At 53.4% G+C, this 14,494-nt stretch overlaps 6 protein-coding genes across 7 annotated transcripts; 3 read left to right on the top strand and 3 right to left on the bottom strand.

The window, feature by feature from the left end:
- Positions 1 to 40: 40 nt before the first annotated feature.
- Positions 41 to 1,623, bottom strand: J3458_018768 (uncharacterized protein). 2 transcript variants are annotated; one of them, XM_007812826.2, is made up of 2 exons: positions 530 to 1,623; positions 41 to 411 (listed from the first exon to the last, which is right to left on the bottom strand). In XM_007812826.2, exons 1-2 carry the CDS (start codon positions 1,471 to 1,473, stop codon positions 309 to 311), a joined length of 1,047 nt encoding a protein of 348 aa, XP_007811017.2. In that variant the 5' UTR covers positions 1,474 to 1,623; the 3' UTR covers positions 41 to 308. The 2 variants fall into 2 exon arrangements, with proteins under 2 accessions (XP_007811017.2, XP_065973587.1); XM_066121232.1 differs by having other exon boundaries at positions 64 to 1,623.
- A 2,134-nt stretch (positions 1,624 to 3,757) lies between these two features.
- J3458_018767 (uncharacterized protein) lies at positions 3,758 to 4,381 on the top strand (the record flags this gene model as incomplete). The annotated part of the gene is made up of 3 exons (XM_066121231.1): positions 3,758 to 3,929; positions 4,001 to 4,135; positions 4,212 to 4,381. The coding sequence occupies 3 exons, from the start codon at positions 3,758 to 3,760 to the stop codon at positions 4,379 to 4,381; spliced, it is 477 nt and encodes a 158-aa protein (XP_065973586.1).
- Positions 4,382 to 6,838: 2,457 nt separating this feature from the next.
- On the bottom strand, positions 6,839 to 7,546 carry J3458_018766 (uncharacterized protein; the record flags this gene model as incomplete). The annotated part of the gene is made up of 2 exons (XM_066121230.1): positions 6,839 to 6,971; positions 7,026 to 7,546. 2 exons carry the CDS (start codon positions 7,544 to 7,546, stop codon positions 6,839 to 6,841), a joined length of 654 nt encoding a protein of 217 aa, XP_065973585.1.
- A 653-nt stretch (positions 7,547 to 8,199) lies between these two features.
- On the top strand, positions 8,200 to 9,270 carry J3458_018765 (uncharacterized protein). The gene is made up of 2 exons (XM_007812829.2): positions 8,200 to 8,436; positions 8,511 to 9,270. The coding sequence occupies exons 1-2, from the start codon at positions 8,259 to 8,261 to the stop codon at positions 8,918 to 8,920; spliced, it is 588 nt and encodes a 195-aa protein (XP_007811020.2). The 5' UTR covers positions 8,200 to 8,258; the 3' UTR covers positions 8,921 to 9,270.
- Positions 9,271 to 10,506: 1,236 nt separating this feature from the next.
- On the top strand, positions 10,507 to 11,306 carry J3458_018764 (uncharacterized protein; the record flags this gene model as incomplete). The annotated part of the gene is made up of 2 exons (XM_007812830.2): positions 10,507 to 11,021; positions 11,108 to 11,306. The coding sequence occupies 2 exons, from the start codon at positions 10,507 to 10,509 to the stop codon at positions 11,304 to 11,306; spliced, it is 714 nt and encodes a 237-aa protein (XP_007811021.1).
- A 256-nt stretch (positions 11,307 to 11,562) lies between these two features.
- Positions 11,563 to 13,947, bottom strand: J3458_018763 (uncharacterized protein). Its single transcript, XM_007812831.2, has 3 exons — positions 13,400 to 13,947; positions 13,118 to 13,299; positions 11,563 to 12,987 (listed from the first exon to the last, which is right to left on the bottom strand). Exons 1-3 carry the CDS (start codon positions 13,614 to 13,616, stop codon positions 11,695 to 11,697), a joined length of 1,692 nt encoding a protein of 563 aa, XP_007811022.2. The 5' UTR covers positions 13,617 to 13,947; the 3' UTR covers positions 11,563 to 11,694.
- Positions 13,948 to 14,494: the final 547 nt, after the last annotated feature.

Here is a 14,494-nt window from a genome sequence, read left to right as displayed (position 1 = left end):
GAAGGCATATGTCAAGCAGCCACACGGGCGGCTTGTGTGCCCTGGCTCCATAATTTTTTTTTTCCTCTGCTTCCTTCCGTTGCCTCACTGGGAGTCCACTGGGAAGGAACGGCTGCCCAGACGGGCAGTTTCTAAACCGGGAACGAAAGTGTCGGCTCTGTTGCATGATAAAACGGCACGACGACTACAAATTCATGTCAAGAGCGGCGTGACGAAAATTTAGAGTATATGCTTTAGATGTGTCTTTACTGAGCTATTTGCACCCGTTTCCCCCCTGGTCGCCGCGACAAAAGATACAGAGCCGGACGTCATCTGTAGTACGTGGCATACTTGGACTTGCCCTGCACAACGTCGATGAAGGTGGTGGAGAAGATCTGCTGCATGCGCTCCGAAGGATGCAGCTCGTCAAACCTGCGTTACTGTTATTCATCTTGTTGGACCACCAGCATGGTCTTGTTCATCACAGAGGGAAATGGGGGCAGGGTGATGGTGCATGGGTTTCCATCTCACCGCGCCAGACACCACGTACCACATGAAGCTGGACCGGGGGTATTTCGAATCGACACAGCCGTCGAGGCAGGTGCGGAAGGGGGCGACCACGTCGGCCGGGGCATCGAGGTACTCCCCGGGGCTGTCGACGACGTCCATGATGAGCGAGTGCATGTCGAGGACGGAAAGGGACGCGCCCGGCCAGCGGCGCCTGACGAGCAGGTGGAAGGGGCCGCCGTAGTCGTACATGGTGTTGACGCTGGTGGTGTACTCGCGCATCTTGCTGGCGTACTCGGTCGCGTTGTAGGCCGTCTTGTTGGCCCAGAACTGGTGGTTTCCGAGGCCGCCGGACCCGGGGGTGGCGTACATGGGCGCCCGCTCCAGAGGCGCCTGGTTCAGCAGGACCAGCTGCCGCCCGCCGGCGCGGTGGATGCGGTCGAGCACGCTCCAGACGCAGTCGGCGTAGGTGCTGACGGTCGTGCCGTCCTTTTGCTTGTCTGCCAGGATGCCGTCGACGCCCAGGTCGTTTGTGCCGACCCAGAGGGCGTAGACGGTGTTGTCGGGCCTCCTGCTGGGGTACAGGCCGGGGTAGCCAATGTCGTGCTCAAAGGCCGGGATCTCGTACTCGAGCACCGAGGGGAAGGGCCCGTTGATGGCGTCCAGGTCGCGCGAGTCGACGTTGTTGGTGCACATGGCCCCCGCGACGGCGTAGTTGTAGTAGTTTGCCCCCGTGGCGTTGGCGACGAGCCGCCCCCATGCGTAGCCGCCGCTCCAGGTGTCGTTGCTCGGGGGCAGCACTTGTCCAGCCGGCGGCGCCTCGTGGTGCTGCACGAAGTAGTGGAAGCGGCTTTCGTCGGTGTAGCTGTCGCCAAAGCTGACGAGGTTCTCCATCTTGTTGGTGCCGCCGGTGCCGACGTGGAGCGACGTTGGGCTGGAAATGGCCCGGAGAGCCATGGCCAACAGGCTGAGAAGCATGGTTACCATGACGGGAAGGAATGCGGGTTACTCGTGGGAGCAACGATTTTTCTCTCTTTAACCAGGTCGATCAGTACTGTTTCCAAAGCCAAGGGGCCAGGGCTGTGAGTATTTCCACGAGCGAGAAAAGTGTTTCATCGGCCGTTCAAACACTTCGAGGCCTGCGGTCATCTACTTATAAAACACGGAACGGGATCTAGGCAAGAAAAAAACCCGCACACCCTCTTCAGTCGCTCCATCGCCGAAAAGGCGGTAGAGGGAGTGACATTTCTCAGCATCATGTCCCCCATCTCCTCCATTGTTGCTGCAGACATCACGAGCCCATCCATGTCTGACGCATTGACGCATCGGCCCGGTAATTGCGCCTGCGGGGGCAAATGGGAACGACCTCGGTGGAGGGTGGCCGGCAGTTGGTCGGCCAGATCGGGATCCGGGTGTCCATCAGTTGGTGCTGATGCGAGCGAATCACGGCCGCAGCGGGTCGAGGACGAAAATTCATGCCGCGTGTGTCTACGGATTCGTCAAGTGAGGGGGGTGGACACGGACAGGACATGCAAGCGTGGGCCGCGGAGGAATCGACATTTGTCGGATGGGCGAACGGGACGGGCCTCTTTTTTTTTTTTTTTTGTCCTGTCCTCCGTTGGGTCCCCCGCGGCATAATACGGTGAATTCGTAGTTTCGTACGACGGCTATGAGAGTGGACTTGAGAATGAGGGGCTGGCGTCCATGGGCTTTGACGTGGCCGGCAGGTGATGAGATTGACTCGCATATTACAGTTGCATAATAGGGCATATGATTACAAAATGCACCGAGTCAACATCTTGCATCATTATTGGAGCAGCTCCGCTGCAGGTGTTTATTCTTTAGTATTTTACATCGTACGGCGGGCGCAAGCTATAATTTGTATCATCTGTGAGATTACTAATATAAACTGGTTTCATTTTCAATAATTTACGTATACTAGTAGACTCGAAGCGGAATTTATCTTGGGCATAATTATATCGCTACAAACTTCAGTTCGACAACTGCAACGTTCCGTCGCCTTGCTGGACCCTTTGCTGTTGCAGTGATGAACCTTTTAAACGTGTTGCAGACACTCGCATGGACACTATGATGGGTTTTGGTCTGGTGGTTGGACAGCGAGGTGTTGATTACATTCAAGAAGGGAAAAAAAACTTGCGACTGCCAGTTCAACATGTCCAACATAGTCACTACCCTCATCACTTCTTGCATTGGTCAAGAAACGCCCAAAAGCTCGACCAGGGCCGATACCAATACTGTATGTTGAATGTGGCAGACATAAAAGCACCTACTCTTATACGACTAACCCGATGGTGCCATGGCATCCGTGCCGTGTCGGGAACCTGTAGTTAGACGTTGGCTTCTTCTTGCTCGGTTCGTGAGCGGCCCATGCACGACTTGAGCATGGCAACGCTGGCGTAACCGGTATTTAGCTCAAACCTTGCTTGCTGGAGCGGGCAACTGGGATTGAATGGGTGTACGAGGGCCAGGAATTGGCAGCAAGGCCCATGAACGGTAATTGTAGCATGTGTGATGCGCACAAGATGTCTCATCTTCTCTTCTCGTCTCTTGAAGTGACCTCGCGATGCACTTTGCCGAGTTGCTGATGATGGAGCGATTGGCTCGTCTGTTTTCGATGCGGAAACCATATACCGGTGTTTTTTGCGACGACACCTGCAGAACAGGGGATTGATTAAGTGTCTGGTGTCTTATTTAAGTGTGCCTTTGACTAAGCCGTCATCTCTCGCAGCAACAGCACCGGTGGCGGCGAGACTGGTACACGCAGCTTGGCGGCATAAGCGGCATCTAAGCTTGATGACTGGCAACAGGCATTCCACAACCTTATCTATATGCATATGCGAAATCTTGGCTGCCTTGGGAAAGCAATACCAAAGGTAGGAAAAGGTAATCGCTTGGCCTGAGGAAACGGCAAGTCATGGGAGCCATGCCCACATGCCCAGACTGTGTGTCGGGCTGTACGAGTTGGACGAGAGCAATGGCCAACGCTGGGCGAACCTTGAAGACCATAGCATGCGCGGTGACGCTCATCCACCTCCAAACAAGCCAAGAGCAGAGCAGGACATCCGGAGGCTTCAGACAACTGCTAGTCCAGGGTCCACCACCACCACCCACATGGCGCCAGCACGCCAGATCCAAAAACTTCTCATCACATCACTTGCGGGGCTTAGCACTCGGCCTCGGTGCCGTTGCTCATCCTGCATCTTGTCATCGAGAGGCTTAGCTGTTACATGGGCATACTCCGTGCCCCGCCATGGTCCCTGGAGGCATGTTTGGTCTCCCGAGTCAGGCTTATAAAAAGCCCAGCAGCTCCCGTTGTCCCTCCCTGTCCCATCCTTTCTCAACATTTTACGCATACCAAGCTTTCCTTTCCGTACATCCACGCTACGCTTGTCCCATCTCAGCAACAATGGGTTGGTTTGATAGTAAGCATCTTCAACTCCTCTGCAGTGCCACGGGCATCCTGTCGTCGAACACAAAGCTAACAGTGCCCGAGACGACTCCGATCAGGCTCAGGCCTACGACCAGGTGACGAACCGTCCCCACGAAGCCAAGTGGTCTCACGAGCTCATCGGCGGTGCCGCCGCCTACGAGGCCGCCAAGGCGTATGAGGACCATGTTGCCCGTAACGGTATGTCCAGAACAGTCGGCATGCATCTGACCACACGTCGACCCGCGTGGATAATGCTAAGGCTCGAGCTCGACAGGCCACCCCGACGATCACGCCAAGGCCAAGGAGATCCTTGCCGGTGCCATTGGCTTCTTCGTTGACCGCGAGGTCGAGACCAAGGGTCTGGACTACATTGATCGTGAGAAGGCCAAGCGCCATGCCCAGCAGCAGGCCGAGCAGGGACTCAGCACCGAGGGTCGATGGTAATGGTTACTTTCCAAGCGATGAGGGACGAGGGCAATACAATGCACAGTGTATATACACGATTAGTCGACCTGCGTGTACAACTGTAGTCAATGCACTTTACCTTGTTCATGTGATGGTGAGACAGCCGCACCGGGACGAGCCACCACAGCTCCTGGCCAACCCCGTGCGACCCCGCGATGACGGTATTGGTCTTCAGCTCGTACGTGAGACGCACAAATGTCACGCATTCCAGGGAACCGTCTCAGAGGGCGGGTCCCTTGGTATCGGCGGCGCCATCTGCGTTCTGAGAGACCTTCTAGGTTTAGCAGTGACGCCTTAGCACAGCGACTGGCGTTGGAGAGCATGACAGAGTGCTGAAGATTTGAGGTGCGGTTGGTTCGTCGGGAAGGCGATGCCGAGAGGTGAATTTTGAGTGGTTGAAGTGGCTGCGCGGGCAGGGTGCAGGCGGGGTCTGCGGAGCTGCCTGCAGCCGCTCTGGTAGGCTGGTGCTGTGCATCTGGAGGCGGTAACTGAGATGGACCCCCGTTGCCCCTGCCGCACTTCCGATAATAGTGGGGCCCTGGAGCTGTGGCAGTGTGAGGTTGAAACTTGAGGCAGGAGCCAGCTGAATTAATGCCAGCGGTGCCTGCATCGGTCACCCCAATGACCCGCGCCCAAGTATCACTGTGTGCTTTTCAACAACCCTCTCATAGACCGTACTCCGTGTTCCATCTGTAGATGCAGGTATATACCACGATGAGCCAAGTGTAGAGAGCGTGGGGAATGCATCAGTGACATTCCTACTTGGGCGACAGGTTGTAATGGCCAAGATTATGTGAAAAAGCAGGCTGTTTTGATGATGAAAAGTAATACTCAGTTCTCGGTGGCTGTGGTGGCTGATGAGGGCGTTGGCGATGCAAAGAGATTGCTTAGAAACGGTCAAGAGGTAGATGTGAGAAAATGGAGAACAGACCCAGGTTACAATAACGGGTCGACCAGCATTACCAACATTTCACGGAACACTGCAAGAAATTCAGGTTTCATCTTGTATTTGACGCCTTTATCCTTCATGCCCCCTGCATTACACCCAATCGTCTTGACGCAGTGAAATGTGTGATGAATGTCTGGCAACCAAGAGTCAATCTTTCTCCTCCCTTGCTTCATAGACAGGTCAAGTCGTTCACGTCCTCGAACAGCCCTGGTACTTGGACTTGTTGCCGTGTAGGCCTCCCGTGACAAAACGGTTTTGTATTTGACGCCTGTGTGTGCTGCAGCCGCATGGGCATATTGTAACGGTTTCGCTTCTTGAGATGCTCAGGGTTGCAACTTGCAGTGTACTTCGTTACGGATGTAATCTCTCCCGATGTCTTGATGGAGTAGATGCACGTATAAGCGGAGAAAGGTAACAAAGTTGGCCAAAAATGACGGAATATGAAACGGGACCCTCGCACGCTGTACATGGCAGTAGATGATTGTGAATATGACTCTACTTCAGGCCCATGTCTCGTCATTTTGTTTCTACCCTCCGCATTGAAGCAGAAACACGCAGTTGTCAATATAACCACTCTGAAATGAAACGAACGCGACTGCTCGGGTTTGTCACCGAATATGGCACAACTGAGGCCTCAACTTGGTCTGCCAACCAACTACACCACTTGGACAACACGTGAGGCGGCCACAGTCATGTAACTAGTTGAGTGGTTGGTGCGCGGAGTGTACTGCTCTGTGTCGTAAAGAATCTGGGCCAAGTTGGGATATTGTACTGCCCAATCAACAATCAAGATGGCTGGCGGAATACGCTTTGGCTTTCAACATGTCATGATGGATTCTTCCACGTCAAACGCACGGCAGTTCACCCGGAGCACTATCGCTTAGCTGAACTGAAGTATTGCTACGAGTACAACTAGGTGTGTAGGGGCAGTTTATTCAGCGGCAACAGAATTCAGTTGCTCATGATGATCATTGGAAAAGAGTAGATGCGAACTTCAGGATTGTGGTGAACAGGCACCACCATCGGTGTTAAACGGTAGCTTATCCAGCCTGTCCTTGCATTGTAAAAGAAAATGCTTACATCTACCATAGTTGAAATAAGAAGGATGAAGATTTCTTTTCGTCCGCCAACCTCATTTACCTGCCCCTTCTTATAAACGCGGGCTGGTAACTGTACTTTCCTCCCAAAGCATATCCGACTGCATACTTTTTGTCATTTCAGTTGTAGTCGGCGGCAGAATATATTTGCCCATTACTTATTAATACCAATATCCTATAGTGTGTTATAGTATAGGATGCGATAACCAGGTACCTGGTCTGGTCAAATACTTATTGCCTCTCGCCACAGAAGGGGCCAACGTGAGATTCATCCCAACTACGAATGATACCATTGACCATCAAGCGGGGACACAAGATTCATACAACTGATTCTGACACTCTATCTCTTGCTGTGCCCACATGCCAAGAACATGCAGACAAACCACGGCCTCAAATTTCCTCCTTCTTCCCACCGTCTACTGCGTGCTTCTCAGCAGCCCTCACTTTGCGGATAAACTTCTTGTATCGATTGTGCACGTGGGTTTCGTGGCACGCGATGATGAACAAGGCAATGTGAACGAACCTGGCGCTGTTAGCTGAAATTGCCTTGATTCCAACGGGTGCCGGCAGCACCAACGCTTCAATAGTTGCCAGAACAACAGCCATCTGGACCAACACAAACTTGACGCCGTCGTAGTGCGTTTCGGCCATGTTGGTGTCCCATGTCGACCATGTCGCGGCCATCATGACGGCGACGGCTCCGAACCCCAGCCAAACGATGAGGTCGACGCCGACGCGGGTCCCCGGGTGAATGTCTTGGCCATTTCTGCGAAGATGTCGAACCATAATCACGGCCACATTCCAGATGAGAGTTACACCGGCCTGCCTACCGTCAGAAGAACGTTTCGCTGGACGACGGCCAGTTTGGGAAGGGGGAGGGATACTTGCGGGTGAAAGTAAAATGATAATGACTCCTGGGACATCTCCGAGCTTGATTCCCACCCCGATGAGGATCGTGCAGATGGCGGCGGATAGAAAACGGATCCAAAGCTTGACTGTCTGTAATCCTTCTGGCGTCGTGCGCAGCGTGTAGGCTGGGGGAGGGACAGGCTGAGACTTTTCCATCATGTTGATGTCTGCCTCTATTTTGTTCGCCATGGGTAAAAGTGCAGACGGAAAAGAATTCGATTCAGCTATGTCGGCGCCTGGACTGTTGGGGTAACGGATCGCGACAAAGTTACTTATATATATAATATATATAATATATATAAATGTATCTCGTGTCAATCAAGTTGCGTGGATTCAGAGGCACCACAAGCGTCTCACTCTTGCCGCCTTGGTCCCCCGTAAACAGCCCTAGCTAGTTGGCTGGCTGGCTAGGGAAATGTCTCGGTGTGGATCAAGTGAGTAGAATGGCAGTGCCGTGCCTTCTTTCTCTGTTGTTGCGTTGTCAAGTGAGTTTATTTCTGTAAGTGATGCGCCACGCGGAGGGGGCCGCAATGACAAAGGCATGAATGATTAAGGTTAGTTGACCGGCATTTTCTCCTGGTAGGATCTAACATGGCTGGATTGAGTATCAGATTACGCGGCTTTCCGAGCGCATTAGACTTGTAAACACGAGGGTGGAGTTGCCGTGTTCCCACCGAGTTATCATCAATTGGCCGAGTCGATGCTTTGGGAACGGCCGAAACTGAGCCAGCAAGGATTACTGACGTGGTTGGAACCCGTCCTTGGGTCCCCAAAAGAGGCGCTTGCAGACCGACCGCGTATGCCGTTGCGAATTTACTCGCGGGCCTCTCCACAGGCGTTGTCTGAGGCTGTGCGCGACGACACTCGATTAGGTGTTTTGGGGTTTGGTTTAACAAGAGATATGCCCCAGGGAACAAGACATGATCATGTGTCTTGGGGCCGCGTCGGAAGATCAAAAGTTCATGTTGTGTTTGTTCGGGTGACTGGCGTAATTGGCATCATGAATCCGTACTTTATCGCCGTCGGACAGGCATTTCTGGCAATTCTGCTGTTTGTGCAGCTTGGGCTCACGGGCTATGGTTTGTAACTTGTTTGGCCATGGACTTCTTCTTCTCGCGGACAAGCTGCCGCAGCTAACACTTTGGAAATCAAGCTACCAGCTTAGAAAATGGCCTTGAAGGAATCAAGCCGTCGAAGTCGATTCTGTTCATGCTCGGCAACACCGTCTGGTCGATCCTTGCTCTGGCGTTTATTTCCATCGCGCCGCTCGTGTTATCGTATGCGCTGCACAACCTCGTCGCGTTGCTGTTGCTGGCAGTCACGACGGTAGTGTGGCTGGGCGGCTCAATAGCTATCGCGTCGATACTTCGCGATCTTTTTGAGAATCGGAAGAGCATATACGCCATATCGCAGCCTATTGTTGCATTCAGCTTCTTCATCTGGGTGACGTTTGCCACTCTCATGTCGCTAGAGGTGGTCGGCCTGTTGAAAGGGGCGTACAGGAATGGCGAGCAGGAGATGATGGAGTTGCAGGAGAACGAAACGAGAAACGCGCTCCGATGACGGCTTGATCAGAAGCGTACTGCAAGATGGCACTGTAAGACAGGACTGTAAAATGGGCTGTTTCTTTTTCTTTTCATACATGTAGGCGCAAATGGTGGTTTTTTCTGTTTAATGTCCCAGATGCCAAAAAAGTAGACGGAAGAAGCATCTCCGCATCTTCTTTCCCGGGGCTGCGTATTTCTCGAGCCTAGAGGCACGTGTTGCATACCATAGTCGGCGTGTCTAGTGCCAAAACTTGGCTCATAGCTTTACAAGTCACATCCTAACGGATGAGAGATCAACTATTACCATGCGATGTCTCCTCGGTATGTGGCAATGTCTCGGTAGTCGAAGCCTGTCTTGTTGGCGTTTGAAGTCAAAGGAACGTGGCCACTGGTTATCCGTCGATTCTATTTGATCCGGGCATGCACAACCCTGTTTTCTGCATTGGACGAATAAATAACGCTTGGCTGGGTGCTCAGGATTCTGAATCTGCGGCTCCGAGTGGTTCGGTATAAATCCTGCATCGCAGAGGGGAACGAGTACCATGACGATTAAATACTGATAGAGAATCGTCGTCAAACTCTTATACTTGGTACTGTGAACATATTCGCCGTGACATTGTTTGCATCTCACGACTCCACCTTCCTATAGTCAATTGTTTCCGTCTTGGGAACTATTCTATCCCCGTGTCAGTTTTGAATAACAGTACGGAAGTTCTCATAAAATAAGACTTGGTAATAATGGACATTACCGCCTCTATTGTGGCTTTTGGTATAAACCGCAAGCCACCCAAAAAGACAAGATGCGTCTTGGCCCGGCCCGCAGGTGAAATGGCGCACTCGGTGTCAACGTCCGACTACTTAAGTAGGCAAATGGTCACGGTCCTTTCAGCCCGTAGAGGCAGATGCTTGGCATTGGCAACGGTCATGGGTAGATGTACATTTTTTCAAGATTTGCCTCGCAAAAAGTACTTATCTTGGCCCTTGGCGGCCGTCCGTCTTGGCGCACCGATGTCTTGAGTCAACGAAGCCAGACGACGAGACAGTCTAAGCACTTATCCATCACGTCTAGCTTGGCTTCGGTAGTTGGTCGCCACGGCAAAAGAATTGGCCCTTCCATCGCCTCCCGGCTTCTCCACAACCCGGTACACTCGAGGTTGTGTCACGTAGCAACCCAGGTCCGATTCCGTGTCGATGGCTGCTCTAGCCCATCTCATTCCCCGCTTGATTAGTATGGAATTCATGTCTGGTGGCCTAGGGTCCCGACTTCTTTCGCAACCTCAACTCCTCCCTCGAAGCTAAAGACACCAACAACCAAAAACCAGCCCACCCAACCGGCTCGTCCACCTGCCTTTCGTAGGCTCCAACGCCCGTCACCTGACCATGATGCTGATACCGGAGAGGAGTAGATCGGCGGCAACTTGGTTGCGAGACAGACTCCACCGGGTTCCTCGAGCTGTTGGAAACAGATCAGCCATTGGCGAAGAGCATGGCGATTGGGCCGTCACTACTCGCGAGACAAATCGGGCCTGACTGGCCCACGGCGCCAGCCGAGCCTACAGATATTCTTATTCGGCAACCTTGTCCGTGGTGCGGGCGAGCGCCATGTTTGTCCATCTCGTCGAGCCTTCTTGGCACTCGAGTGGCCCTGAGACGCAGGAGTATATAGATGTCGAGACGACACCTCCCCACTCGCAGTTTCTCTCGTCGTCTACCTCTTCTTCTTGCCCTCGATGGCTGTTGGGAATATCACTTCTTGATTCTCGGCCGTCATCCTCGCCAAACATGGTGTTCAACGCCGTTCTCCTCGCCCTGGCCACCACGGCCCTGGCCGCACCCGCGTCCGACGTCACCACCTCGAAGCGCCAGGACATCAACACCGTCACCGACCAGCTCCTCTTCAGCTCGACCCTCGCTCAGTTTGAGGCTCGTCGCAACGCCGAGGACCCCCCCTCTCTGGACTGGTCCTCAGATGGCTGCACCAGGTCGCCAGACAACCCCTTTGGCTTCCCCTTCCTCCCTGCCTGCCACCGCCACGACCTTGGTTACCAAAACTACCGCCTTCAGCAGCGCTTCACAAGGGCTGCCAAAGACGGGATTGATTCCAACTTCAAGTCTGAGTATGTGGTCTCTTCTTGCTTCTTCTGCGAAAACCCACCCATCGCAACGTGCGTAGACAGACGGTGGCTGACGTGATGTGAAACAGCCTGTATTACCAGTGTCAGAGCGTCCCGGCGCGAGATGCTTGCGACGGACTCGCCAATGTCTACTACGAGGCTGTCAAGCAATTTGGAGGCGGTGATGCTACCAAGCGTGACAGAAGTGACTATGACAAGGCTGTTGCCGCTTACAACGCAGCAGTCAAGGAAGCCCAGGCGCAGGGCCTGCTTCCAGTTCTCGACTAATCTAGAAGGTTACTGGGAATCAAGAGATGGATTACGAACCAAGATGGATCTAACGCGCGTGGCGCAAGGGTTGTACATATGCGGCACTGGATATCTGTATATAGTGTGCCTTATGAGCGAGTTTTATAGCATTCATTGACCCCCTTTCCGCATTGGCTACGCATACGACTACGTCACATACATTTGACACATTCATCATACGTGAAATGTCGGGAGGAGAGGCCGCGGTTCACTTTTGCAAGTAATTGGAACTTGTATGACGCAATAGGGTGCGCTGTTGGTTTTGATGCAAGACCTGACAAGTATTGACTATACTGGGCAATTCGCAGTTGCATTATTCACACCATGCCTTTTGAGTCCTGCTTCAGACGGGTTCGTTGCCTACGCCTCAACCGGTGTAGACCCAGGGAATAGGAAACGTTCCTTTACCCAACGGCTTGTCATCCTGCTTGACGTTCTTCAGCTGCGGCAATGTAAAAGGCGTAGTGTCGCTCAAGCTGTGTACGCGCCCGAGGAGCTTCTCCAATTGTCTAAAGGCAGACGTAGCTGCGTACTGCGGCCCCTCGTGGCCAGAAAGACCAGTCACGGCGACAACCAAGCCACGCTCGTGATGGGAAGTTCCCACCACACCCGTCTTGTCCGGCAGATCGGTGCCGTAGCCCCCCCTGCCTGTGCTGTATCGCGGGACGTAGAAGGGATCGGTGGGACGGGACTCGAATCCCAGCTTTCCACCCCACGTCATGTTCTGAACGGCAAGCAGGACGCCGTTCGCGGGAAGAATAAAGTCTGTGCCGCCCTGGACGAGGATGACATTCTTGGTCTTGTCAATGACATTGGGCAGCTCGTATTTGGACGGTGGGAGCGATTCGTCACGGTCGACAAAGGCCGTGTTGACGCACACGCTCCATTCGACCTGGAGAGGCGCGTGGATGGCCTTCTTGACGTCCTCCCGATTGAAGTAGGGGGCGTCACCCAAGGGATCGTAGAGATCTGGGCAGTGATCCAGAATGTTATAGATGTTGAAGCAGGGGTTGTCCTTTCTGACCTGCCGGTAGATGCTCGACCACAGGTCGCCGCACCCATCTTTGTAGGCAACGGTCCCGTTGGGAAGCCTCTGCTGCCAGGGAAGCAGGGAGGGCTGCTTTCCAGCCGGGGGATACACGTAGTACTTCTTGACGTAGTCTCTGTACCCGCAGCGCTCAGAAGTGTTGTGCAGCTCGGCCCGGAAGCGGTCGTCTAGGGGCATGAGATTGTAGTTTTGCTCGACAAACGTCTCGGCAATTGCCTCGGACTGGACATCCCCGTCGAAGCTGATGCCGTCAACTACCATCAGGCCCTTGAGATTGTAGTACTTGGTGTCGTTGGCATTGACAAAGTGGCTGGAGATGTAAGGGCCGTAGTATCCGCCATACGACTCACCAACCACGTACACCTTGTAGCCCTGCATGCTAAAGGTATCAATGAAGTTCTTCCAGAACCCCAGGAATTGTTTAGCCAGCTCATCTTCATTGTGGATGGTGGTATTTCCAGTCGAGAAGCCAACCGTCACGGGCTGCTCGATCCAAACGACGTTTGTAAGATGATGCCAGCTCCAAGGGTTCCGGACTGGCTTCAAGGTGCCGGGGCGCCAGACGAATGGGCCGTTCTCCTGGAGCAGACCGAGGAGAGACGAGCAGCCGGGCTGGGGTGTGTGTGTCTCAGTCAGACCTGGCGATGACAAAGAAGGGGGGGGGGGGGGGGGATATCTATTTCTTTTTTTTTTTCTTTTGTCCCTCTTCCTTTTAAGGGGCGGGCGGGGAGAAGCGACTTACTCCGCCATTGAGCCAGATGGTTATCTCCTTCTTTTTCTTGTGCTCGTCATTGTCCGTAGGGAAGAACCAGAAGAAGAGGTTGTCTTTCTCGTCCTTGTTGTCGCTGATGGGCAAGAGTCCTGCGTACGACTCGCCAGTATCAAAATTGACTTCTGGAAGCCCCGTACCATTGACTGCGAATTCTGTACCACGTACGTTAGCATCAGTGGTCAGTTTTGGTCACAGGTAGATGACATGTCCCTTTCCACGGCGCAGGAGACGGAGTCAAAGAGTCACACTCACTCTCGGTCTTGTTGTTCAGGAAGCGATGGGGAGCCGAGTCAGGGCTGGTCCGGGTATATACTGACGGAGGAGTGTGAGCCTCGCCGTAGTCGGACATGTCTGCGAAATCATCGCCGTGCAACTGCTGTAGGAGCTGGCGGTGGCTCTCGGAAGTGCGCGCTGCTGCGGTCGCAACCAGGAGTCCCAACAGGGACAGCATCAATTGGTTCTTCATCATGTGTAGCTCGGTTGAGACCGAGAGATGCTTGAGTCGGCTTGGAAAGGACTCTCAACCATGGATGGCATTTATATGCCGTGGACGACATGGAGCTTAGTAAAATTCTCCTCTTTCGTGACGCCCGTGCCTCCGCGTTTGGATTCTGCGCGACTCCCGACGGAATATCGTCATTTGTCGGAGCGAAGGGTCGGCCACCCGGGCACCTCTTTGGGCAGCCGGTAACTCACGCATTGTAATACGAGCTGCTTTCCTCTTGTCTTGTTGATGGACGCTTGCCATTGCCGGATTCGCCGTTGCATCGGGGTGCATGGCGGTCAAGCCGCAATGCGAGAGAGTCTGCAGTACGGAGTATGCACCACTGGAAAGCTACGCTGAGTTGCCTCGGAAGTGGATGTCGAGATTGAGCACTTGCCTATTCGAGTATGTGCCTGATGGAGAAGGATTTGCAAATTTCAAAAAGTTCCCTCTTTCTTTTGGTTACGCAGCAGTTGGCAGACACCGAGACGGGCCCTACCGCATGACGCAATACACCAAGCCGATGGTAATAGAGTCTAATGACGCGCGAAAGAGCAGCAATGAGCCCATTGTTGTAGAGTCTGGTCGCAATTGGTGCGCACAAGCATATCCTACAGTCCGTTAATTAAAGCATACATGATTGGGAACAAGACGGCACACGCATGGCAAAAGATAGCGAACTCCCACCGGGGTTAGTATGAGTCATTGATTGGACAAATGGCCCGGAGAAGGCGTATAGAAATGCACGTTGTAGCAGCTAATCCCTTTGCAGCGATCGACAACGAGCTCAAGCTCTTCAAGTCACAGTTTGTGGTCCAATCAACCGCCTTGCTGTAGCCGTGAGAGGCGGCGTCACGTCGCCG

The sequence above is a fragment of the Metarhizium acridum genome (genome assembly GCF_019434415.1).
Source record: "Metarhizium acridum strain ARSEF 324 chromosome Unknown scaffold_555, whole genome shotgun sequence".
Lineage (NCBI taxonomy): Eukaryota > Fungi > Ascomycota > Sordariomycetes > Hypocreales > Clavicipitaceae > Metarhizium > Metarhizium acridum.
The sequence above is the reverse complement of the archived record's forward strand: the minus strand, read 5'-3'. Positions and strand labels throughout refer to the sequence as shown.

What these genes read in the sequence shown, in the direction of transcription:
- J3458_018768 (XM_007812826.2), bottom strand. Translation starts at nt 1,473, where the DNA reads ATGGTAACCATGCTTCTCAGCCTGTTGGCCATGGCTCTCCGGGCCATT. An exon ending in CCCCGGTCCAGCTTCATGTG is followed by an intron (nt 412 to 529) that starts GTACGTGGTGTC and finishes ACAGTAACGCAG; the next exon opens with GTTTGACGAGCTGCATCCTT.
- J3458_018765 (XM_007812829.2), top strand. Translation starts at nt 8,259, where the DNA reads ATGCCCCAGGGAACAAGACATGATCATGTGTCTTGGGGCCGCGTCGGA. An exon ending in GCTTGGGCTCACGGGCTATG is followed by an intron (nt 8,437 to 8,510) that starts GTTTGTAACTTG and finishes TTGGAAATCAAG; the next exon opens with CTACCAGCTTAGAAAATGGC.
- J3458_018763 (XM_007812831.2), bottom strand. Translation starts at nt 13,616, where the DNA reads ATGATGAAGAACCAATTGATGCTGTCCCTGTTGGGACTCCTGGTTGCG. An exon ending in CCTGAACAACAAGACCGAGA is followed by an intron (nt 13,300 to 13,399) that starts GTGAGTGTGACT and finishes TACGTGGTACAG; the next exon opens with AATTCGCAGTCAATGGTACG. An exon ending in CCATCTGGCTCAATGGCGGA is followed by an intron (nt 12,988 to 13,117) that starts GTAAGTCGCTTC and finishes CACACACCCCAG; the next exon opens with CCCGGCTGCTCGTCTCTCCT.